Source organism: Tasmannia lanceolata, unplaced genomic scaffold (genome assembly GCF_043159265.1).
Source record: "Tasmannia lanceolata isolate RefF3 unplaced genomic scaffold, GAP_Taslan_0.1 ptg000008l, whole genome shotgun sequence".
In the NCBI taxonomy this organism is placed as follows: domain Eukaryota; kingdom Viridiplantae; phylum Streptophyta; class Magnoliopsida; order Canellales; family Winteraceae; genus Tasmannia; species Tasmannia lanceolata.
In genome coordinates this window covers 14,409,192-14,435,252 of record NW_027518685.1, presented here as the reverse complement: position 1 = coordinate 14,435,252, position 26,061 = coordinate 14,409,192, and the positions used below count along the sequence as shown (strand labels likewise).

At 39.9% G+C, this 26,061-nt stretch overlaps 1 protein-coding gene across 8 annotated transcripts; it reads left to right on the top strand.

Annotated features, from left to right (window-relative positions):
* The first annotated feature begins 3,612 nt into the window (after positions 1-3,612).
* On the top strand, positions 3,613-21,426 carry LOC143884482 (disease resistance protein RPV1-like). 8 transcript variants are annotated; one of them, XM_077388090.1, is made up of 5 exons: positions 3,613-4,026; positions 4,117-4,242; positions 6,887-7,757; positions 7,969-8,093; positions 20,797-21,426. In XM_077388090.1, the coding sequence occupies exons 1-5, from the start codon at positions 3,764-3,766 to the stop codon at positions 21,077-21,079; spliced, it is 1,668 nt and encodes a 555-aa protein (XP_077244205.1). In that variant the 5' UTR covers positions 3,613-3,763; the 3' UTR covers positions 21,080-21,426. The 8 variants fall into 8 exon arrangements, with proteins under 8 accessions (XP_077244205.1, XP_077244204.1, XP_077244202.1 ...); XM_077388089.1 differs by having other exon boundaries at positions 3,613-4,236; XM_077388087.1 differs by having other exon boundaries at positions 3,613-4,242.
* Positions 21,427-26,061: the final 4,635 nt, after the last annotated feature.

Below are 26,061 nucleotides of genomic sequence, written 5' to 3'. Positions count from 1 at the left end.
TTATATGGGAGGCTGGAAGTTGAATGAGAGCAACCTCTAGAAGTTGAAGACTCATCTCGATGATCTCTATAATAGACCACTATTCCAGATTGAGAACCGTTTGATTCCAAAATCCTAAAAGATGGAGATATGAGATATCTTACTTCTTTCTGTTTAATCTGCTATATTTGGTAAATCCATATTTAGTCTTTTTGAAAATTTACTATTTTTGGCAAAAATTACTATAAAGGGTTAGTCTAGGATTTTGGGAGTCTGAAACTTATGTATCATTGCAAGTCAAAATGGAATCACATTTTTTCTATTGAATACAATATTTGTCTCATTTTCTTTGTAAATTCAATGTTTTTTATCTAAGGAGAGGTGATATCCTTTCAGTGATTCCTTCGATTTCTGCTACTAATAGGTGGAAAGCTTTAAGTACATGAGTTTTTAGCACCAATAAAATGACAAAAGACAAACTGAGTTTGTGCCATTATTAAAACATGGTAGTGCCAATATGAGTAGCCAAACCACAATCTTGAAAACAATTTTGTAGCCTCTCTTTGTCAGGAGAGAAGTGCCACCTCATATGAATCAAATGAATAAGACAAATTCAGCTATGAGGTAACTCCTCTTTTGAAAATGAGGGGCCAAGAAATGGCTTCATGAGAAATTGCCTACACATTATCTTTACATATAAGGTACTGATACCCACACGACCAAGTTTTGATAACGAGGCAAACTCACTTCATTTTACATTGGTTAAGTAACTGTGAAAGGCTATTGCAACTCCCAAAAAACTCTCAACAACCAACTAAAAATTTTGAAACAAGGCGACTCCGCCCCTTATCAAAACATGGTCGTGCGAATATTATTAGCATATTAATTGTTTCTCTCATAAGTGGAGTTAGCCCCACATGTTTCATTCAGATAAAGGCATGAATGAAAAAGCAGCCATGAAATTGAGTAGTGAAGTCATGCGCTGAAAGGGAGTCCCCTTCATCCACTACCTTTGAACCAGAGAGTGACAACTCGGAGCTGAAAACATTGAATCAGAACAACAAGAAGATAAGGGTGTGGATCAGAAATTAACTAGCTATCACAATTCGATCATCAAGCAAAGATCCATTTGATGATTACAGAAGCTTAATTTAGAAACATCCTTAGAGCTTTTTCCTTGGGATGTTGGTTTATGCTACTGTCTTTAGGGACATCCTGCACCACATTGATTGGCACTAGCAATGGGACCGGCACTAGTTAAAGTGTGTGGGGCCGTCACGTACGATTAGGACTAAAAATTATGAGAATTGATATATTTGCCCCTATTTTTTAGTCGGGACAGTCCCCTCTAGTGTATTTATGACTACTCTTTTACACCAGCAAGGCTTTCCCAAGTAAAAAAATGGGGCGAATATAACATTTCCCAAAATCATTAGCATTTTCTTCTCTACCCACACAAAGATATACATCCCAGGAATAAATATGAGAAGAATACAATGTCGAGAAGAGAAGGAATTCGTATAATTAAGAAATATATATAGTAGGGGATTTGCTAGGGTCCATAGCAAAAGGCATTTTGCAGATGGTCTGTTGCATGTCAGACCAGCTACCTCGCGAATGAAGACAAAAGCTACTGAAAAGTGAGCCTGTGTGGCTGGTGTGTGGCTGGTCTGAGATGCTACAGACCATCTTCGAAATACCTTTTGCGATGGACGTATGCCAACAATTCCCATATAGTAGAGGATTCTCTACGTAGGGTCAGATGGGAATTTAGATTGACAATAATCTTAGGGAAATGACATCAACACTCCACCGTTTTAATAAGTTGCCCGGAAGCATCTTATCGTTTAGTATTTAAGGGCTGTCAAAGGGGTATTACAGTTCTCAAAAAGCTCTTCCAAGCTCTTTAAATGCTAAACGACAACATACACTCTGTGCATGTTATTATAACACTGCAGTGCTGATATCATTTCCCTAATCTTATGGGAAAACAACATCAAGAAAAGCTTGGGTCAAGGTCGTCCACGACATCCCTCATAATTTGCCATGTGTACTAAAGTTGGGATATGTTTATCATTTACAAAAAGGAGAGAGCTAGGTATTTTTGTGGACAATTTCTGTGACAGACTGACAGGTGGGTGTATTACACACGTACCTAAAAAGAGTATCGTGAGGTTGAATATGATTGGATGATCTAAACCATTCGTTTGTTACAGTGAGGGCCCACATGAATGGATGATCCAAACGATTCGTTTGATGGTCTCTGATGTAGATAGGCTGTGTGCCCCATAGCCCATAGAATGATCATATATTACCGTTCAATTTGTCTATGTTTGAGATGGACAACATGACATGGATACCTCCACGCCTAATTTTGGGGCACAGACCAATAAATGAATAGTTTAGAGGAGAATGCTAGACTGAAGGGAAAGGCTCTCTTCAGTCTAGCATTCGTGTGCAAAGGAACAAAATAGTAGAAAGAAATAAACCCCAAAATACAGGCATCGACTTTTGATGTGGTTTGCCAAGATGCCTACTTCTATGGGTGAGATCACAATCACCACCTTGCACTATGAGAAAGCAACAAATACTAAACGAGCAAAATAATTAAGAGATAAAACAACCTCTATTTCTCACCACAAGAGAAATACCCCATAAACTCTCTCTCTCTCTCTCTCTCTCTCTCTCTCTCTCTCTCTCTCTCTCTCTCTCTCTCTCTCTCTCTCTCTCTCTCTCTCTCTCTCTCTCTCTCTCTCTCTCTCTCTCTCTCTCTCTCTCTCTCTCTCTCTCTCTCTCTCTCTCTCTCTCTCTCTCTCTCTCTCTCTCTCTCTCTCTCTCTCTCTCTCTCTCTCTGTGTATAAGACCACTTTTAAAAGATATTCAATACCTTATAAAGCCAGGTCTTTCTCTCCTAATCAAACTAGAAAACACTTAACCCAATCCGATCCCATTTCTCTCTTTCCTAACGGGATTCCGTCTGGAAAATAAAGAGACTGAAATAACCCTTGATGTCACCTTTTTAAATGTGTGTTTATTTCTTTTATTGGTATTTCAGCTCCATCCATTTGTCTTTTAGCGGACGTGGCTCAAATGGCTGAAGCCATTTTTTCCCAAAACGGAATCCCATTTTGCGAGCAGCAGTAGATAAGTAGTGCTAATTATTTTTTCTTACTTTCCACCAGCAACCATCAGCAATCCATCAGACCCGACCAAAGATTATATCATGAGTTGATCTTAGTTGTCCATTTTAAAATTGATTGTGCCTGATCATCGGGTCGAGCTGAATTAAGGCACACACTTCATATTGGGCCTTAGAATCGTATAATGATGATCAAATCATAAGGGAGATGATCTTTTCACTCCCCTTAGGATTATGCGCCCCCTTTTTAAAGTGAATTGTGGCAAACTTTAACGCTTTTTATGCAAATCATGCTAAAAGTGGGCATAATCCTTAGGGGGAAATCATCTCCCATTCATAATATAGAATAGTGAAAACTCTCCATATCGGGTAACAAGGGTGAGTTTGAAGAGATTTTGAAAAACATCAAGTGAGAATCCTAACATTGATCACATGGACAGAGCATAAGGAGGCCCCACAGGCATCTTTTTGGTAGGTAACAATCCGCATCTTTAGGAAAGAAGTAATAACGTTACACCAGAGGATCCATCCCTTGGATCTGGTGTGAAAACTCTGTCTCTCTCTCTCTCTCTTGGATCTGGTGTGAAAACTCTGTCTCTCTCTCTCTCTTGGATCTGGTGTGAAAACTCTTTCTCTCTCTCTCTCATGGCGAAAATAAACCACAAACCCAGTTCAAACACCCCCATTTCACAATACAACTATGATGTTTTTCTTAGCTTTAGAGGGGAAGATACCAGAAAAAGCTTCACTAGCCATCTCCATGCAGCTCTCCTCCGCGAAGGAATCCGAACGTTTCGAGACGAAGACGAGCTCGAATATGGCAAAGAGATAAGTCACAATTTATCAAAAGCGATCCAACACTCGCGAATTGCGGTGCCCATATTTTCGAAGAACTTCGTTTCTTCTAGGTGGTGCCTTGAAGAGATCACACACATGATAGATTATAAGAAACACATTTTACCTGTGTTCTTTGATGTTGAGTTTCCATTGTTTATCAGAAGCTCGACAGATGCATTTTCAGAACATGAAATGTGGTTTGAAAAGGAGACTGTGGAGAGATGGAAGGAAGCACTTAAAGCAGCGGGGGGATTCAAAGGGTGGAGCTTGAAGGATCATGCGTACGGGTATTTTCCAAGAACTTTGTTTCCTTTGTTTTAGGAAAATGATATCAGCACGGCCATGTTTTTATAATTGTACTGACTCAGCTTGTCGTTTCTTTTTTAATTGGCTTGTGAGAGTTTTTTGGGAACAGTAATAACGTTTGACAGTTCTTTAAATTATAAAAGACAAGATGAGCTAGTGCATTATCAAAACATGGTTGTGCTGGTATCATTTCCCTTGTTTTATTATGATTTTTACTAACGTGGAAATGCTATAAAGATTAAAGACGAGTTATTATATGGTGTAAGCCCGTATAGTGCTGTATTTTTCAAAAAAGTACTGTACAGCTTACACTATAGGTTGATCCAAACTGTCCATTTCATGGGGGCCACAACGCAGTACTTTGTTGTGCCAAAAACATCACTTCTATAGGATGATCCTAGCCCTACGCTCTATAGAGGAATTGCTTATTTAAGTTCTATAGATCGGAGGGCTAGGATCATCCTATGAAATTGATTTTGGGCACAACTTACTTACATTGTGGCCTATGAAATGGACGGACGGTTTGGATCATCCTATGGGGTAAGCCACTTTTGAAACAATACTGGACTGTACTGGCTTTTAAAGCAATTTTAGTAATCTTGTAGTTGTATACACCAAAACCCAGTATATAAGCTTTTTGTACCGTTTCAACCACCGATCATTTATTATACATCTATATGACCCTTGTGTCGGCCGGTCAAAAATGGGGTGACCGTTGCAAATCCACTCGTGATTTGACGAAAAATGGAGCGAATTTATCGTTTCCCTTTGTTTAGGGAAATGTTATCCGCATATTTTTATGTGGGCACTCCTCACTTTATTAAAAGTACGGTATGGCTCGCACCATAGGATGATCCAAACCGTCCATTAGATGGGCCACAGCCTAAATAGGTTGTGCCCCAAAAATTATTTCCATAGGTTCGTCCTAACCCTCCGATCTATAGAGGGTTTGGATCAACTCTAACATTCAGATGGAGGGTTAGGATCAACCTACGGAAATGATTTTTGGGGTACAACCTATTTAGGTTGTGGTCCATCTTATGGACGGTTTGGATCATCCTATGGTGAAGTCCATACCATACTTTTAATAAGGTGTGGAGTGCCCTCATCAAAATACAGTAGTGCTGATAACATTTCCCTTTGTTTATTTTGATAGAAAACATAGTTGATGCTATTTTTTTGTCTTATTACCCTCTTTCTTTTGGGGCCCTTCATGAGGATTCGAGCCCACTCCCTTGTCTTTTTCTGCATGGGTCACAAAATTTTTAGCAGCCCTAAAAAAAAAAAAAAAAGAACAAAATTTAATAGATTCGGACAGTTGTCCTAAATTGATATTTACATATTGGATGCATGCACCTCTACTCATGTACCGTTGCATTATATTATTTAATACTTAGCTAAACACCCACAAAAGGGAAACGTTGCCCTGTTCTTGTTTCTTACCTTTCTTGCTTTTCCATAATCCTTTTTTATCCTCTCCTCCCCATAAATCTCTCATTCCCTAGAAACATTTCATGGCAAAGAATACAGACCTACCTTCATGGAATACTATTACTACCTCCACCCCTCTCAATTTCGATCTCTTGTTGAGTTTTGGTGATGACACTCGCATGACTTTAACTAGCCATCTCTACAGTGCTCTACATCGTGTCGGGGCCCGGACTCAGATGGTTGGTAAGCTTGAAATAGGCCGTGAGACCTTTGAATCTTTGCGAATTGCCATTGTAGTTTTTTCAAGCAGAGACTTCAGAGCACAAGCTTATTCTTAGGAATGCCTTCGTTCTTCAATGGCGACACTTTAACTATGAATAGGACGTGATCTTCTGAATTCTTGATCATTGATATGGTTACTGTAAGATATATCAGCCATTCAATTCCTCCTCAATTTCGACATCAATTGACGAATCTTCGATCAACCTTCAGCAGCCAAAACTCAATTTCTCACGATTAATCGGTAAAGCAGCACTAACATCCTTCTCCCAAGTAAGCATATTTATTTATGAATGCTTTTAAATGTTAGAATATTCTTAGTTTCATTTAATTTTAGAAAATTGATTACATGTGAATACCCTTGATGAACTGAGTAATGTATGGATCCAATGGTTTTTTTTTTGTTTATATAAAGCTAATTTGGATTTCAGTATAAGAAGTCCTAATAATGAAAGCTAGCTCAATATGAAAATTGATTCAGTTATATATAGGAAGGTGCAGGCAAGGCTGAATTTTGTCTCGTAAACTATTTTTTGGTTTGCTGTAAGATGAAAGGAACTAATGCTATTGCTATCCTCTTGTATGAAAGATTTGATTACGATTTAATAGATATCATGTCATCCAACCAATGAGAATTTATACTGTTCTGCAAGTATTTCAACAATTTAAACCAAATATTTTCTTTTTTTGAAGAATTCCCATCATAGATGTATACTTGTTGATTCAGCTACATGCACATGACTTTTCGCTTGGCCTGTGAAAGCTTATGACATATTGGTTTCTCATATACATGGCTATCTTGATGCAATAGGTTCTCACCTAGAGAAACATTTGTTTCATTTTATACTTCACCTTCACCTTCACCTTCATCTCTTCCTTTTATTTTTACTCCTGCTGTTTTTTACTCAATGGCAGGGACGAAGCAAAGCTGGTCGAGTTAGTCGTTGAAAGTGTACTGAATGAGCTGAAACATACACCTTTACACATTGCTAAGCACCCAATTGGAATTGATTCACGCGTCGAAGATGTGATGAAATTGTTGGATATTGGAGCAGAGGATGTCCGAATGATTGGGATTCAAGGAAAGCATGGGATTGGAAAGACAACAATATCCAAGGCAGTTTATAACCAAATCTTCCGTTTCTACGATGGAAGCAGCTTTATTTCGAGTGTTAGAGAAGTTTCACAACAACCCAATGGCCTAGTCTCCTTGCAAAACCAACTTGTTAACGAAACAACAAAATATGGGAAGCCAACAATATACAACATTGACAGAGGCGTCAATGTGATCAAAGAAAGACTCCGAGCTAAGAAAGTTCTTGTTATTCTCGATGACATTGATGATGTTTCACAGCTTGACGTGCTCGAAGGAGGGAGTGAATGGTTTGGTCTTGGAAGTAGGATCATCATCACTACTAGAGATGAGCATTTGTTGAAAGTTCACGGAGTTGAAAAAGTTTACAAGCCTAGAGAATTGGATTTCAACCAGTCCCTTCAGTTATTAAGTAAGAATGCATATAAGAGAGACAAATCCCCAGATGAGTATATGGAGATTTCAAAATCTGTTGTACAAGCTACAGGAGGGGTACCCATGCTTCTTGAACATATTGGCATGACATTATTTGGCAAGACTGTAGAAGAGTCGAAAGTTGAACTTCAAAAGATGAGAGAGGCATTTGGAACAAAGGAAGAAAATGTAGTTTGTATATTGGGAGGTGCCAATTTTTCGCATCGTGCAGCGGTTGAATCTGTCATACAATGCCCTGGTCGTAGTAATAAACGCAAGGTAAGGATTGGTTTCATGATGTTCTTCCCTTTATTCCTTTTTATATTGGTCCTTATTCTATTTATCCTTTATTCTCCGTGAAAGAATTATCAAATAAATGTCATAAACATGTGTTTGCAAGATACGATAATGGTTCTGTGAAACCATGCAACTGGATTAAGCCATGCTTGATATCTATTTTTCAATTGAAATCGACTTCTGCTTTTATTAGCAGGGAACAAGAAATATTCAGCTTCTCCTTCAATGTCCTCTGAAATTTATGCCAACTGACTTACGTCTGCATGAACTTCTCCATCCTCAAAATGTGACAGAGGAAATTCAAGCAAAGCCAAATAGGTGGGAGTTACCGAAACACAGTAAGTTGCATAGATATAAAATTTTCTCATTGCATATATTTTTTATACCTTCAGCATTATATCTTTCGTGGAAGTCGTTTCACATTTACTCTGGTTTTCTGCTTTCCTCGCCATATGTTTCATGAAAGTAACATCAATGTTATATTTATGAAAATGGGTATCATTTCTCTTTACTGTTCTGAAGCTTATTACACAAGGTTATCGCAAATCACTTCTAATGTTATATTTATGAAAATGGGTATCATTTCTGTTTACTGTTCTGAAGCTTATTACTAGGCTATTGCAAATCACTTCTAAGTTGTTATACTTTAGATGGATGAAAATCATAATCAAGTGTTGAAGAAATACATGTTATGAATTTGGGTTGCCAAACAGCCCACAACGATGACCCATTAGCAATCTAAACACAAGCGTGTTTCCGATTTTTTTGTGTTAACACTATGCAATGTTTCTGAAGTAGAATTGCAAGAACAAAATAAAATAAAGTGCAAGACAAACACAAATAAAACACAAGATATACCTTGTTTACCAAAGTGTGGCTACATCCACGGGAGAAGAATTCAAAAGATTTTATTACTGTGGAGAATAAAAGGGGATTGCAAGAAGCACTCACCGGATTACAAAATTACGAAACTTCTTCCGGATTACACACGACACATACTTAATGCCGTCTAGGATCCAAGCGTCCACACTCCCTAGATAGATGTGCTTCCTCAACCTTCTTCAACGCTTCTTCACAACCTTCACAAGAGTGCCTTAAAGACCTAGCTTTCCTTACTCTTTTTTTTCCCTTCCTTTGTTGAAGACTTTTTTTCACTTCTTTTGTGGTTTTCCAAGCCGTTCACACGCAGCACCTTTTTTTCATCAAAGGATAAGGCCACAATCATTTTTTCTTCCTTGGAACTTGGAAGTTATCTTAAGAGCAGAGTCATAAGAGGTCCTCAACCACCTCACATATACAAGGTACTAAAAAACACATCTTAAGTAGCTTATGCAAAATCTTTGGAATTAGTTTATCTAACCTCCCCTTCGTCGTCTTCATTGTCTTTAAGAAGCTTCATTGACTTAAAATCTTTTTACTCATATTTGAATATATCTGATTCAATGACGAATAGCTCACAGTACAAATTTTCAATTCAAATTTGGGGAGGGCAAAAGTGATTCGATTTTATTGACATGAACTGTATGATCAGCCTTTTCCTGATGTGAACATATCTAATTCGACTACGAGAACTTGCAGGATCTCTAAGTTTCAATTCAAACAAGAGTTGGAGTCGGACCTCCAAGTTTCAATTCAAACATAAGTTGATTGAATACCAAGATTATAGAATTTTACTGGCATGGAGTATGATTAGTGTTCTTAAGAAAAATGTTAGACATATGTCTCATTATTAGTTTCATTGGCATATGAAACTATTTAATTCTTTGACAAAACTTACAACAGTATTTAAGTTTCGATCGAATCATGAGTTGATTGATGCCTCTATGTTTCCAATGAAGACATTAATTAAACTTATCTGATCTTTTCAAGCCCAAAAAATCATAAGATATTACTGACAAAGTGTGATTGGTGCCCTTTTGAAACTCAATTGAGAGGGTACCATAAGAAGGCGCTACCAAACGAAAATCTGAAAATCTGGAAATACTCCATTGAAGACAGTTATGGAGATACTCCTACCAAACTAAAATTCTCGATTTTCATTTTGAAAGCCTAGATCTACTATTATGCTCGATCTTTGGATCGCTTTCCCTGTCAGGCACATTCTCTTCTACATAAGCTTTCGTGCCCTGAGAAGCCCGCTGATCTAGTCTTCAAGGCTCTATATCTAGCCATCAAAACTCTATGATCTAACCTTCCAAACCATAGATCTAGCCTTTGAAAGCCCACCTTTGATCTACTCCTTATTTCCCAGCTGCAATACACCAAAATCAATCCCAACCTTCTCTCCAAAACCCAAAACATCCATCCCTGAAATTCGCGAAACTCACATGCTCCCCAACACCCAAAATCCATCTCTCTTCCATTCATGGACCCCACCTACTCCCCAAAACCCATCTCTCCCTTCATTCGTGGACCCCACCACTACGCTAAAACTCTTTCTTTACCAATGTATCCCACTTGACATCCCATTTGCGGGTTGAGGTTTCACTTAACAAGGCATCTAAATGAACATTTAAATAACTCAAATGAAATGGGTTATGGACTGTTATGCCTAGGGTGTTAGTATACTTGTAGTGTACTGTTGTGGACTGTTTGAGTTGATGTGCCAATGAATTAACTGTTGTGGACTGCATTAAACTATCCTATGAACTACTTGTGCTTTTGTGCACCTATTTAGACTGTTGTGGAATGAATCTCACCACCTAGTGGACTGTTGTGTATGTCCTGCGACAAAACTTGTGTTGGTTGAGAACTAATTTATTGGGTTGCAACCTATACGTGTGTCGTGTACAATCCCATCTACCTTTCTGCATATTCCTACTGTGACACAAAATCCCTTGTCATGGAGTTTTCATCTCTTCAACAAGTTCCATCAAACTTGATGGCCCCAATTACCTATGTTGGTCCATTTCTTCAAAGTCGCCTTGGGTGCATGTGATAAATTGAAATTTTTAACAGAAATCATCCCCCCCAAATCCAACTTTTACAATGATTCGCTCCCCGACAATTGTGAAATTATTACATTGGTGTGGCATTCTATGAAATTACAAGTGACAGCAAATGTCATGTTCCTTAATACTACTTAGGATATTTTGGGATTATATTCGCGAGACATACTGTTTTTGAAGCCAATATCTCAAAAGATCTATCATCTACTTGAAAACATGTTCTTGCTTGAGCAACGAAACTAGAGTCCTAGTGAATACCGTAGTAGGTATGTAGGAGGAACTCCATGTATATCAACCACTGACCAATTATTTGGCAACCTTAAAGTGTCAATAAGACGAGATTTTGACGCAGGATAGATCTATGGAAGGGAGACTATGATGGTATGGAATCTATTTCTGATACAAAACCTGATGAGACCAGAGTCCCGGTGAATACTGCACCACCTTCGTGGTGTGTGGGAGGAACTCCATGTTTATAAAATCTGATGAAGGGTGGATAAGGAAGGGTGGACTATTATAGGAGTTTGGGAAACTAGGATTGGATCGTGGATTGGTGGGAGATGAACTAGATGGAATCCAATTCATAGGCTTCAATTTGAAATGAGGACAGAATTTTCAAAACAGAAAATATTAGGGGTGCAACTCGGGTCGGGTTGAGGCCAACTCGAACCCAACCAGAGGATCCCATTTCCCAACCCGACCCAACCCAACCCGTGTTTTTAAGCTTTAAATGTACAAACTAAAAACTAGAAACAAAAAAAATGATAAAAAAATGTTGGGATTCACCTCATGTCGGGTGGCAAGAGTCCTCAACCCGAACTTGAACTCAACCTGGGTTAGGTAAGGTCAACCCATACCTGAAAGATACTCAACATGACCCCGAAAGATACCCAACCCGATCCGACTTTTTTCCAGGTTAAACCCGACAGGTTTGGGTTGAACATGACCCGAGTTGGCCCCCTAGTAAGTACTTACTTAAAGAGTATAATTGCTCTCTCATAAAATCCCCGTCAAAAATAAAAGCAATAAGAGCAAAAGCCAAACGAAGAGGGGGGGAGAGAGTTATACGTTCTCGCTCTCTTTTCACCCTCGTTTTTCAAGACAAACACCCTCCCGACATTTCAAGCACAAGCTGAGCTACAAAAATGCACACAGAAACTCTCACTCTGCTACTCGTCTTCTTCTTCTCCTCCTCATTCTCAGGAAGTCCCTTTTGTGAAACTAGGACCTTAGCAAAGGAGCCTATGACTGAAGACTAGGATGAGAATGGTTATTAAAATCAAAGCCACCATCATGAAATAGTTGTGCGATCCGTAATCGCAACTCAGACAGGTGTTAGGACATATTTGGCAAAACTGCTTGGGAAATTCAGGTTATGTTTATCAATGATTCCGAGGATACTTCTCAGACCGTTTATAGTCGGGACTCCTCTATAGGCTTCTTCAACTCGTGAATCGGTAGTGTTCTCATGTGAGGATTTTGATAAACTTGTTAAATTTAATATTCTTTTCCTGCTACCTTGGCTCATATAGGTAAATGCTTCTTTTCTCACTCACAGAAACTCACTCCTTGGGTCATTGACTCACATGATCTGATCATATGATGGGTGAACCTTTTGTGTTTACTTCCTTTAAAAAGTTACATGTTCATTCTTTGGTAACTTTGGTTGATATCTCCCTTGCTAATGAGATTAGTCATATATAATTGTTAGGGTTATTAGGTTTAAGCAGGATGCTTAAAGCATTACACCCAATGTATCTAATTTGGAATATCAAGTTTGTTGCCTCCAGCCCCTATATATAGAGATACACTAGGGTTAGAAGAGGTTAATGGGCTCCAGCCCAAATGGGCCCACTACACCTGGTCCATTACCTATTGGGCTTATATTAGAACATACATGGGTTATATGATATACCCAACAATCTCCTCCTATGTTCTACATATAGCACAATCCAATAGATAGATAATGTGATGTCCAAACAAAATTATTGAATCATCCATATCACCATATCAATAAAGATTTGTAATCCAACTGAAAACAAAAATACTTTAAAGAATAACCAAGAGTTTTAGAAATAATCTAAACTCAAACATAAGCAGTTTTATATGTAGGTGAACTATTTAATCAACGGAAAAGAAAATAATAGTTCCACTGCACTATAAGGATTCACTCATCAAGTAAGTCATCCTCATCAAGATCCAAATTGAGGCAAATCTCCTCCAATTTCGCCAATTCCTGTAAATTATCAAATATGAATTTCATTAAAAAATGAATCCAATCATTTGTGTATTTTACTAAAAGTATCTAGTTCTACCAGAAGAACTTAGTACAATTTCATAATGGCTGAAAAATAAATATCAATATCAATAAGCATCAATGTCAAGTTTCAATCAAGAACCAGACCTAAACAGTTTCTTTACAAAGAACCATTCCATGTTTCCATTTGGAATGTTACAGGCATCATATCCAAATTGAGTTAAGCTGTATCATCAAGTTTGGAATGAAACAACCTTTCCCAAGAAGGACATGTCATCAAATGTGGAATGACATAAAGATAACTGTAAACATCATTGAAACATATCAAGTGCTTATCTTGGCCAAGATAGGGAGATTCAAAAAATTCAAAATAATATGAATGTAGGTTAAGACACGTCTACACAGTCTTTAACCCCATCTCCCCCACAGTTTTGAATATTCGATCTTTGTTCAGTCCCTTCGTAAGAGCATCGGCCATATTATCCTTCGATCTCACATCAACCAAAGTGATAATACCTTGTTCTAGAAGATAATTCAGCGTGGCATGTTTCAGCCTGACATGTCTCCTCTTACCATTAAAGAGTGAGTTTTTCACAATCGTAATTGTAGCTTGATTATCACAGAACAAACTTAAAGAGTTAATCTTTAAATGGGTCAATGGAATGTCCAGGATCAGATCTCTTATCCACTCTGCTTCATCTCCTGTAGAAGCTAAAGCATAAAGTTCTGATTCCATAGATGACAGAGCAATACAAGTCTGTCTCTTTGACTTCCATGCAACAGCGGCTCCACCCAGTGTAAAAACATAACCACTGGTAGATTTATTGTCTCCTAATTCTGATCCCCATGATGCATCAGAATACCCTTCCAGGATAGGAGGATGGCCAGTATAACATAGAGCATATCCTTGAGTACCCTTAAGGTATCTCATCAGCCTCATAAGGGCATCCCAGTGCTCATGGCCAGGATTACTAGTGAAACGATTCAGCATGCCAACTGTAAAGGCTATGTCTGGTCTAGTGCAACTCATAGCATACATGAGACTACCAATCAGTTTAGAATAATCTAACTGATTCACACTGTCTCCTCCATTAGAGATCAGCTTCTTGGTATAATCAAATGGTGTCTCAATCGGTTTACACTCACTGTATCCCCATGTAGAAAGTAGTTTTTCAATATAATGGGCTTGGCTAAGAGTAATCCCTCATACCAAGAATGGTGTCAACCACACCAAGATCTTTCATGTCGAATTCTTGAGCCAAAGTGGTTTTCACGTCACTCACTACAGAGAGATCGGAACCAAGAATCAACATATCGTCTACATACAAACAAATAATCGCAACCTTATTCGACACAGAACGATAGTAAAGGCATTTATCTGAGTAACTGGTCTGAAAACCAAAGCTCTTTACTACCTTGTCAAATTTTTGATGCCACAATTTAGGTGCTTGTTTAAGACCATACAAAGATTTGTGTAACTTACAAACTCTGTTCTCGAAACCTTCCATGACAAACCCTTCAGGTTGGTTCATGTAGATTTCCTCTGTGAGGTCTCCATTAAGGAAAGCCGTTTTTACATCCATTTGATGCACAACATACTTCTCAATAGAAGCCAAAGCAAGAAGAATTCTTATCGTTGCCAAATGGCAGACCGGTGAGTAAACATCCAAAGTAGTCTATCCCACTGACTTGAGTATAGCCCTTAGCTACTAAACGTGCTTTATATCGAGCTATGGATCCGTCAGGATTAAGTTTCTTCTTCAAAATCCACTTACAGCCCACAGTCTTAGCCCCTTTTGGCAAATCGACTAGCTGCCAAGTTTGATTTTGTAGCAGAGAGCTCATTTCATCATCAATGGCTTCTGCCCACAACAAAGAGTCCCTAGATCTCATCGCTTCCTTATAGGTTGATGGATCATTCTCTACATGGTAGGTCACAAAGTCCTCACCAAAGTTCTTGGGTACTCTATCTCTTGTAGAAACTCTTAAAGGTTCTGATGTAGAAATCAGTGTAGGACAGGTGTCAGAAGTATTCTGTTCAAACTCTACATGCGATTCTGTAACCATTTCAGTATCGCCAGGTAGGTTCAAACCATGATCTCTGAGAAATTTATTCTCAAAGAATACTGCATCTCTAGATTCTATAACCAAATTGGTAGATAGATCCAAAAACCGATCAGCAGCACTATCTTCTGCACCACCTAGATAAACACAAGTGTTTGTTCTAGGTCCTACCTTAGGTCTCCTAGGGTCTTGTATCCTCACATAAGCAATACAGCCCCAAGTCTTAAGAGTGTCATATCGACAAGGATGTTTATGCCATAACTCATAAGGAGTAGTGGTCAACTTAGAGTGGTGTACTCTATTCAGGATGTGATTTGCAGTTAAAACTGCTTCTCCCCAATAGCTAGTAGGCATGCCAGCTGTCAATAACATAGAGTTTAACATTTCAGTTAACGTCCGGTTCTTACGTTCAGCTATGCCATTAGATTGAGGTGAGTAAGGAGCAGTAGTTTCAAGTATTATGCCCTGAGAGGCACAGAATTCCTTGAACTCTGTCAAAGTGTATTCTCCTCCTCTGTCACTCCTAAATCGCTTAATTTTCAAGTTCAATTGATTTTCAACACGATTCTTGAAAATTTTAAATTTATCAAAAGCTTCATCTTTCGATTTTAGGAGATAAATATGACAAAATCTAGAAAAATCGTCTATAAAAGTGATTAAATACTTCCGACCACCTCGAGTAGTGAAACTTTTAAAGTCACAGAGGTCAGAATGTATTAACTCAAGAAGTTTTGTGCTCCTAGAAACCGAACGAAAAGGTTTTCTAGTGATCTTGGTTTGTGCACACACTTCACACCTGTCAAATCTAATCGATGTATCTAAAGGTATATTATAAGTTTTAGCAAGTGTGACCATTTTCCTATAGTTCACATGTCCCAATCTAGTGTGTAACAACTTAGGATCAATCAAAGTGGAACTAACCTGACTAACGGTTTCATTTGCTAAACTCAGTCTATACATACCATCGATTAAGAAAGCACAGCCAAAATAATAAGAGTTAACAGTTAAAGTTACTCTACCACCCAAAAAAGATGAACACATGCCAGCATTGTCTAAAAGACTAATAGAAATTAAATTCTTTTGAATAGCAGGAACTACTTTAACATTTTTTAAAGTGAGTATTTTACCTGAAGAAAGGACCAGGTTCGCAGTTCCAGTGTGAGTCACCTGTGCCTCAGCTCCACTAGCCACTGTAACGGTCTCTTTCACGCCAACAACATCCGTAAGAAGTTTCTTTGAGTTGCAAACATGGCAGGTGGCTCCTGTATCTAACCACCAGTCTGAAGAAGTACTGGCCTTACCATTTCCTAACATGGCAATAAAACTCTTAGGCGCAGCACTGCCCACCATCATATGAGCTTCCTTTTGTGGTGTGTCAGATTTAGCCTTCTTAGGTTGTTTACATTCTGCAGCAAAGTGACCCCATTTCCCACAGTTGTGGCACTTGCCCTTCTTTTTCTGAAAGATAGTCTTTTTGGCCTCCAACTTGGGATGTTCACTTTTAGGTGACTTGGATTTCCGAGGAAATTTCTTGGGATATGTTACCGCGTTAGCAGCAGACTGTTGCTGTCTAACCATCTCCAAGTTATTCCTAGCTCGATTCTCATCTTCGATTCGAATGAATCGTTTGAGATCATCCAGTCACACTTGCACCTTTTTCCGATACATCTCGGTTTTGAAAGAATGCCATGCAGATGGTAATTTATATATAATTGCACCCACAAGAAACGAATCACAGACAGCTATTTTTTCATTATTCAACTTAGATCTCAAATTCTCTAGATCAGTAACTTGAGGAGTGATTTCCTTGTCTTCTTGAAACTTGAAATCCATGAATTTGTCCACAAGATGGGTCTTGGACAATTCCTCCTCCTTCTTGAATTGAGCATCTAAGTTGTCCCATATTGCTTTAGCAGTGTTAAATTTACTATAGGTTTCTGCAAGACGATCTGAAAGACAATTCAACAAGTAGTCTTTGCAGAAATCCTCGTCTCTAAGCCATTGAGATTCATCAACTTCTTCATCCGTCTCAGCAAAGGTACTCAAAACAGTGTAAAAACAATTCATATATTTTAGACTGAATTGAGTCTTTCGCTTCCATGAGTTAAACTCAGATCCACCAAAGGAGTGAAGTTTGACCATCTCAAAAGGCATAGAAATCTTTTCCATTTGATATTTCAGAGGAAATTAAAAAAATAGAAAGAGTGCACCTGATTGGAGAGAACCAAATTGCAAACCAAAAACAGAGAACCGTATCCGTTATCCGAATTGCAAGAACCACTTCGGTTACCAAGATCAAGCCCCAAAGTAGTTTCCACCACAAGCTATAGCTCCTCACAAGATTCGGCCACAAGGGTTGCTCAAATATGTGTCCAAGTTTTGGTTTGGCCACACCAAGTGATTTGACGAACAAGAGATGGAAGGTAAGGTGGAAAAACAATAAACTTTACCCCTCCCTCTCTCTCCAATTCACTATTTTACCCCTCTGGTAATCCCACTTCACCTCCCCTCTTATCCAAATCTTCCACCACAGGAGGTGGTCGAATCCAACAAGGTGATCCCAAAAGAGGGTTCGGCCAACAAGGTTTTAAACCCCCACAATCGCCAAAAAATCCTAGTAACAGCAGCTTCGATCTCGTATTTGGAGAAGAGGGCAAAACGATCACAAAAACTCCAATCGAATATTGATATTGGGAGAGGGCTGCTGTATATCCAAGAGGACAAGAGAGAGGGCTTATGTTCCACAGGGGTTCAATCCAAGAAACCCACCTCAACGAACGATTCTATGAGGAAACCCAATTAAACCCCACTTTAAGAAACAACGATTCTGTGGGAGAATAAACCCACTTCAAAATCGATGGAAGAAAACCCACTTGAGATTTGCGTTTCAACAGATGGGTTTTATTTCAAATCAGGTTCCAAACAAGACTTTCCAAACGTGAGATTAACCCAATCAGATGGGTTTTCATGGATTTGTCTCCTTACAGAGATGAAGAACCTGGTGAGTGGTGAAGAAAAATTTCTCACGAGATGGGTTTTAAGACAAGGGTGTCTTGAACGATACCAAGGAGGGTGTAAAATCAATTCCCTTTCTTCATCTTCATTCGGTTCCAAAACGCCCAAAAATGATTCTTGTGGAGAAGAGAACCCAACGCCCAAAAATGAAAACCCACGGCTGTGTATTTCCAACGAGGGTTCTCTGTTTTTATTTTTGGGTAACGAGAGTTGGGTAAGGGTTTTGATCTCTCGTATGCTTCTCTCTCTCAAAAATAAAACGCAAGAACATCAGTCTCTGTCGAGTGAAAGAAAGAGATGGAGGCTGTGGGAGAAATTCGTCTTCTTCCTTTTGTGGGCGTTGATTAAACCCTAAAACAAGAATGCTTTAAGATTGTTAGGGTTATTAGGTTTAAGCAGGATGCTTAAATCATTACACCCAAGGTATCTAATTTGGAATACCAAGTTTGTTGCCTCCAGCCCCTATATATAGAGATACACTAGGGTTAGAAGAGGTTAATGGGCTCCAGCCCAAATGGGCCCACTACACCTGGTCCATTACCTATTGGGCTTATATTAGAACATACATGGGTTATATGATATACCCAACAATAATCACATAAACATTAGATATATTTATCCATGAAAAGAATCAGTGTTACAACCAGTTCTCTATATTTAGGCTGTCTTTCCTTATTTATGTTACTTCCATATTCTTGTAGGTTTCCTTAATTTCCTTTTCCTATTTTTTTATTTTATGTTTCTTAATTTACATTCCCCAATTTCTATATAACTTAGATGAGGTATGACTATTCAGGAAGGTAATAATTACATAGAATGCTGCACCACATTGGAGGTCTGAGTTTCCTCGAATTAACTCAATCATTTTCTTTGTCTCTATCATCTTCTTGTTTAGTTTTTTTCGTTTTGATAGACAATGTTTTATCATAGTATTCTATCATATCGATATGACCCGACTTAAAGATTTCCCCATAAAATACTGACTATGTTTAGTGATTCGGGGCTACCGTCTCATTCTTGCTTATTTTCATCCTAATCCAATGGGTTTGTTTGACTATGACTCTAGATGACTTAACATACTTTTATAATAATAGGAGAAGCAACCAAAAATCAACAAGTTAGATAAAGGGCGCTGATATTCACCCCCCCTTCCCTGTCGGCTATTTTCACCCCCCCACCCCCCACCCGCCGGACGGCTGGCTAACGTTTTCCCACCATTTGACCACACTCTCTCTCTCTCTCTCTCTCTCTCTCCACACAACAGGAACAGTTGGTGGGCCCAACATAAACCGTTGGTGGAATGGTGGCCCATCTTTGAACAACATAGGCCCCGCCCATACCACACCATAGGATAATCCAAACCGTCCATTTGATGAGCCATAAACGTAAATAGTTTGCGCCCCAAAATTTATTTCCATAGGCTGATCCTAGCCCTCTGATCTAAATAGAAACTACATCTTATGCAACCTCTATGGATTGTAGGGTTGTGACTACGGAAATGATTTTTGGGGCACAACCTATTTACATTGTGGCCCATCAAATGGACGGCTCGGATCATCCTATGGTCTGGACGGTACACTTCATTTTAAAAAATATGGGTGGGGCCTAAATTGGTACGAACCACACCATAGGATGATCCAAACCATGGACGGCTTGGATCATCCTATGTTGTGGACGGTACGCTTCAATTTGAAAAAAAAATCGGTGGGGCCTACGATTGGGCCTTAATGTTATTGTACGACCAACTCCATAAGATTATCCAAACCATGGACGTCTTGGATCGTCCTATGCTGTGGACGGGCCTTTATATGTTACTTTACGACCAAATCCATAGAATGATCCAAACCATTCATTTGATGGGCCACAATGTAAATAGGTTGTGCCCCAAAAATCATTTCGTTAGGATGATCACAACCCTACAATCTATAGACGTTGCGTAAGATGTAGTTTCGATCGATTTAACCCTACAATCCATGGACGTCTTTTGGTGTCTGTTTTTGCGCTCTCTTTTGTTGGTGTTTTCAGGGAATTTGTATAAAAGTAGTCTTTGGCATCGTCGGTGATAGAAACTCCAAGGTTGGGTGGCTTCTCACTTGCTTTTTTCCCAAATCCCAAATCCCAAATCCCAAATCATGAATTTGGCACAATGGGTATTTTTCCTAAGGAAGGGGAATACTTTTGGGGCAGAAGTTGATTTGCTTCTCAATCGATGGAAGGAAAGATAATATGAATTCCATTTTTTTTTTTGTTGGGTAAAAGAAGTGTGAAATTGTATGGTCTTCCTGTGTTGTGGTGAGTAATGGGGTTACAACATAGGTGCCGCCCTTGATGTTTGATCCATAAAGTCCAGTATTATCAAACTCCAAAAAGAAAAGTATAATTCTTACTCCATTTCTTTAGAATGATCTTGTCTTGCTTTTTCTTTTAGTTTTTTAAAAATATATGTTGGGAAATGATTTCAACACAAACATTTTTTTTATGATCGTGTCTATCTGACTATCTGTTCTCATTTTATCATGAAGTGACTCTTGAGTCTAGACTTGGGTTAATGCCGAAATTTGCTGAAATTATTCTAGGACAATTTGGAAAATATTCACCGTGCAGGGGTGACCTATTATTGTTCAAATGATAAAAATGCCTTTGTTTACTTTCCATTTGTCTCTATCTCTCCCTTTTCTCTGCTCTTGTAATTGCATTGCCATCCTTACTCCCTTCAATGTTCTTGCCATTGGTGCAGGGCATTGCCAGATTCAATGCGAAAGAAGAATCATGGGCTAAAATCAGCAAAAAATCGGGTTAGATCGTTAAAAAATATTTGGTTAAATCGATCGAAATTACTTATCAACAAAAAATACATTTCTGTTGGGCCCCCAACTGTTCCTGTTGTGTGTGGAGAGAGAGAGAGGACCGGTCAAATGGTGGGAAAAGGGGTGGAAATATCATTTTCTAATTTGGCGAAGCCAGTTCAAGTGCTTGGAAAAGGGGTGGAAATATCATTTTCTATAACCAAAGAATTTTAAAACATAGAATCTGTGTGTGCTTGTATAGGGTATATGACCCATTTGCAGATTTCAGAGAGCTGGAAATAATCTCTAAGAAACTGTCAAAAGAAAAAAGCACTCATATTTTCCAATTTGTGCAAAAGGTGGCCTCTCTGCCCACCACGTGTCGCAGGCGGATTGGAAGTTTTTGCTCGTGAAACATAAAAAATGAAGAATATAGTAGGCTTCACTGTTTTAACTTACACATGGGGTCCCACGGGCTTAACGTGCACCCACCGTTAATATGTAAACGGTTTGTATTTCTAGGGACAGATCTTAGTAACAACAGCCCTTTTAGATGTTGGAAAGAGATTGGATTTGGATGTCGATGGGTACTCCTTGGATCTGTCGTGTGCTACACTCACCTAAAAGATGGTAACGACACCCTTTTTTAACATCAATGAAAATTGAAAAGAACTAACTTTACGAACGTAAAGACAACACATGTGATAAGTTCGACTTGTGTGATTATATAAGGATGAGATTCATTAGCTTGCGCCTTTGGTGCCGTGGGCTTAACCTACACTCATTTGAAAAAGACTACCATATATCTGGGAAATGATTTCTGCACTCCCATGTTTTGATAAACAAACATGCGCTCCCATGTTTGTCGTCTAGTGCTTAAAGGGCTTTAAGAGCTTTTTGAGAACCATAATATTTCTCAAAAAGCTCTTAAAGCCCTTGGAATATGACAAACAAGGGAGCGCATGTTTATCAAAATAATGGAGTGCCGAAATCATTTTCCTATATATATATATATATATATATATATATATATATATATATATATATATATATATCTACTGATCTATATGTTATTAATATTAATAAAATAGCATTAGAATTTATACTATGGGTGAGATCACAATCACCATCTTGCATTATGAGAAAGCAACAAATACTAAACGAGCAAAATAATTAAGAGATAAAACAACCTCTATTTCTCACCACAAGAGAAATACCCCATAAACTCTCTCTCTCTCTCTCTCTCTCTCTCTCTCTCACCAAAATTTGGTTGTACGTTTTCTGTATAAGACCACTTTTAAAAGATATTCAATACCTTATAAAGCCAGGTCTTTCTCTCCTAATCAAACTACAAAATCCAGTTAATCTCAAGCCGAACTGGATAGCGCTATAGGACAAAATCCAGCTCATCTCAAGCCGAACTGGATATGGCGCAAAGCGCTACAGGACAAAATCCAGTTCATCTCCAGCCGGACTGACGAACTCCGGACTGGATCTCCGGACTGGACTTTCGGACTCAACACTAGCCGGACTCTGGACTGGATTTCCGAACTCAACTCCAGCCGAACTCCGGACTGGACCTCCAGACTCAACTCCGGCCGGACTCCGGACTGGATCTCCGGACTCAACTCCAGCCGAACTCCGGACTGGATTTCCGGACTCAACTCCAGCCGAACTCCGGACTGGACCTCCAGACTCAACTCCGGACTGGATCTCCGGACTCCGGACTGGATTTTCGGACTCAACTCCGGCCGGACTCCGGACTGGATTTCCGGACTCAACTCCAGCCGAACTCCGGACTGGACCTCCAGACTCAACTCCGGCCGGACTCCGGACTGGATTTCCGGACTCAACTCCGGCCGGACTCCGGACTGGATTTCCGGACTCAACTCCAGCCGAACTCCGGACTGGACCTCTAGACTCAACTCCGGCCGGACTCCGGACTGGATCTCCGGACTCAACTCCAGCCGAACTCCGGACTGGACCTCCAGACTCAACTCCAGCCGAACTCCGGACTGGACCTCCAGACTCAACTCCGGCCGGACTCCGGACTGGATCTCCGGACTCAACTCCAGCCGAACTCCGGACTGGACCTCCAGACTCAACTCCAGCCGAACTCCGGACTGGACCTCCAGACTCAACTCCGGCCGGACTCCTGACTGGATTTCCGGACTCAACTCCGGCCGGACTCCGGACTGGATTTCCGGACTCAACTCCAGCTGAACTCCGGACTGGACCTCCAGACTCAACTCCGGCCGGACTCCGGACTCAACTCCAGCCGAACTCCGGACTGGACCTCCAGACTCAACTCCGGCCGGACTCCGGACCGGATTTCTGGACTCAACTCCGGCCGGACTCCGGACTGGATTTCCGGACTCAACTCCAGCCGAACTCCGGACTGGACCTCCAGACTCAACTCCGGCCGGACTCCGGACTGGATCTCCGGACTCAACTCCAGCCGAACTCCGGACTGGACCTCCAGACTCAACTCCGACTGGATCTCCGGACTGGATTTCCTGACTCAACTTCCAGCCGGACTGGATTTTCGAACTCAACTTCCAGCCAGACTCCGGACTGGATTTCCGAACTCAACTTCCAGCCGGACTCCGGACTGGATTTCCGAACTCAACTTCCAGCCGGACTCCGGACTGGATTTCCGGACTCAACTTCCAGCCGGACTCCGGACTGGATTTCCGAACTCAACTTCCAGCCGGACTCCGGACTGGATCTCCGAACTCAACTTCCAGCCGGACTCCGGACTGGATTTCTGAACTTAATTTTCTGACTCACTCCCAGACAATGCCTACCCATTAAGAGAAACGATTGATCACACTTTCCCAAGTCCCTCAATGACTTGGAAAACTGGGGGGCAACTGATGGGGTGTGAAAACACCAGCCTCTCACAGGCCGCCACCTGTCCCAGAGTAGGTGAGCTGCAGCCTCTCACAGGCCGCCACCTGTCTCAGAGTAGGTGAGCTGCAGCCTCTCACAGGCCGCCACCTGTCCTGGACACCTGTCCAGGACACCTCACCAGATTTTCCCTATAAATAGATGATCAAAGCTCAGACCAATGGGTAATGCGAAAATCCCTTCTCTCCCTAAACTCTTAGACATCTCCCCTTCACTCCTGCTCATACTGACTTGAGTGTCGAAGGGCCTGTCCGGAGTAAAACCCGGTCTGGTCTTCTGACCTCGCTTGCCTTGTGCAGGACTAAGCCCTCATAGCAGGACTCTTTCTCGACCACCTCATTCCTCGTTCACTCCGGTCCTTCAGGACTCAGCTCCCCTAGTCATCCAGCTCAGCTCTTACATCACTGCTGTACCTGTTACCGATTTTAGGTCTAACAGTAACGACACCCTTTTTTAACATCAATGAAAATTGAAAAGAACTAAATTTACGAATGTAAAGACAACACATGTGATAAGTTCGACTTGTGTGATTATACAAGGATGAGATTCATTAGCTTGCGCCTCTGGTGCCGTGGGCTTAACCTACACTCATTTGAAAAAGACTACCATATATCTGGGAAAATGATTTCTGCGCTCCCATGTTTTGATAAACAAACATGCGCTCCCATGTTTGTCGTCTGGTGTTTAAAGGGCTTTAAGAGCTTTTTGAGAACCATAATATTTCTCAAAAAGCTCTTAAAGCCCTTGGAACATGACAAACAAGGGAGCGCATGTTTATCAAAATAATGGAGTGCCGAAATCATTTTCCTATATATATATATATATATCTACTGATCTATATGTTATTAATATTAATAAAATAGCATTAGAATTTATACTATGGGTGAGATCACAATCACCATCTTGCATTATGAGAAAGCAACAAATACTAAACGAGCAAAATAATTAAGAGATAAAACAAACTCTATTTCTCACCACAAGAGAAATACCCCATAAACTCTCTCTCTCTCTCTCTCTCTCTCTCTCTCTCTCTCTCTCTCTCTCTGTATAAGACCACTTTTAAAAGATATTCAATACCTTATAAAGCCAGGTCTTTCTCTCCTAATCAAACTAGAAAACACCTAACCCAATCCGATCCCATTTCTCTCTTTCCTAACGGGATTCCGTCTGGAAAATAAAGAGACTGAAATAACCCTTGATGTCACCTTTTTAAATGTGTGTTTATTTCTTTTATTGGTATTTCAGCTCCATCCATTTGTCTTTTAGCGGACGTGGCTCAAATGGCTGAAGCCCTTTTTTCCCAAAACGGAATCCCATTTTGCGAGCAGCAGTAGATAAGTAGTGCTAATTATTTTTTCTTACTTTCCACCAGCAACCATCAGCAATCCATCAGACCCGACCAAAGATTATATCATGAGTTGATCTTAGTTGTCCATTTTAAAATTGATTGTGCCTGATCATCGGGTCGAGCTGAATTAAGGCACACACTTCATATTGGGCCTTAGAATCGTATAATGATGATCAAATCATAAGGGAGATGATCTTTTCACTCCCCTTAGGATTATGCGCCCCCTTTTTAAAGTGAATTGTGGCAAACTTTAACGCTTTTTATGCAAATCACGCTAAAAGTGGGCATAATCCTTAGGGGGAAATCATCTCCCATTCATAATATAGAATAGTGAAAACTCTCCATATCGGGTAACAAGGGTGAATTTGAAGAGATTTTGAAAAACATCAAGTCGGAGAGTTCTAACTTTATTGGACGATTTTGAGAGGGAAATGATGCGCCCTCCCCCTGACGGATAAAATCCCCCCTTTAACGTTATTCGTTAAGTTTTAAAGGCAAAGAAACACGTTAAAGGGGGTGGAATGTATCCTTGAGAAGTGAACGATTCTCACATAAACCGTTTAAGGGAGGGGGGGATATCATTTCCCTTTTGAGAAAGTCATAACATAATAATTGTCCACCTGAGGCTGCAATGATATATTCACCCCCTCTTCCGTTTATCGAGAATCCCATAATGGCAATTCTGATTCCAAATTCCAGCCAGAATTTTCCCACATTCAATAACCCATGGTTAATTAGCACCTTTCCCGAGCACCCTATGAATGTTTAGTGCAAATAATGCCCCACCAAGTTCGCATTGGAAGGGGAGACATGGTCGGTTGCAATTAACCCACAATTTGTACGCAGAAATGATATATTTCCCCCCTTTTTTTCCGGACCACCCCTTCTACTGTAAAAGGATCAGTCATAATTAATATACAAAACGGGTGGCGAAGGAAGAAAAGGAGGCGAATATATC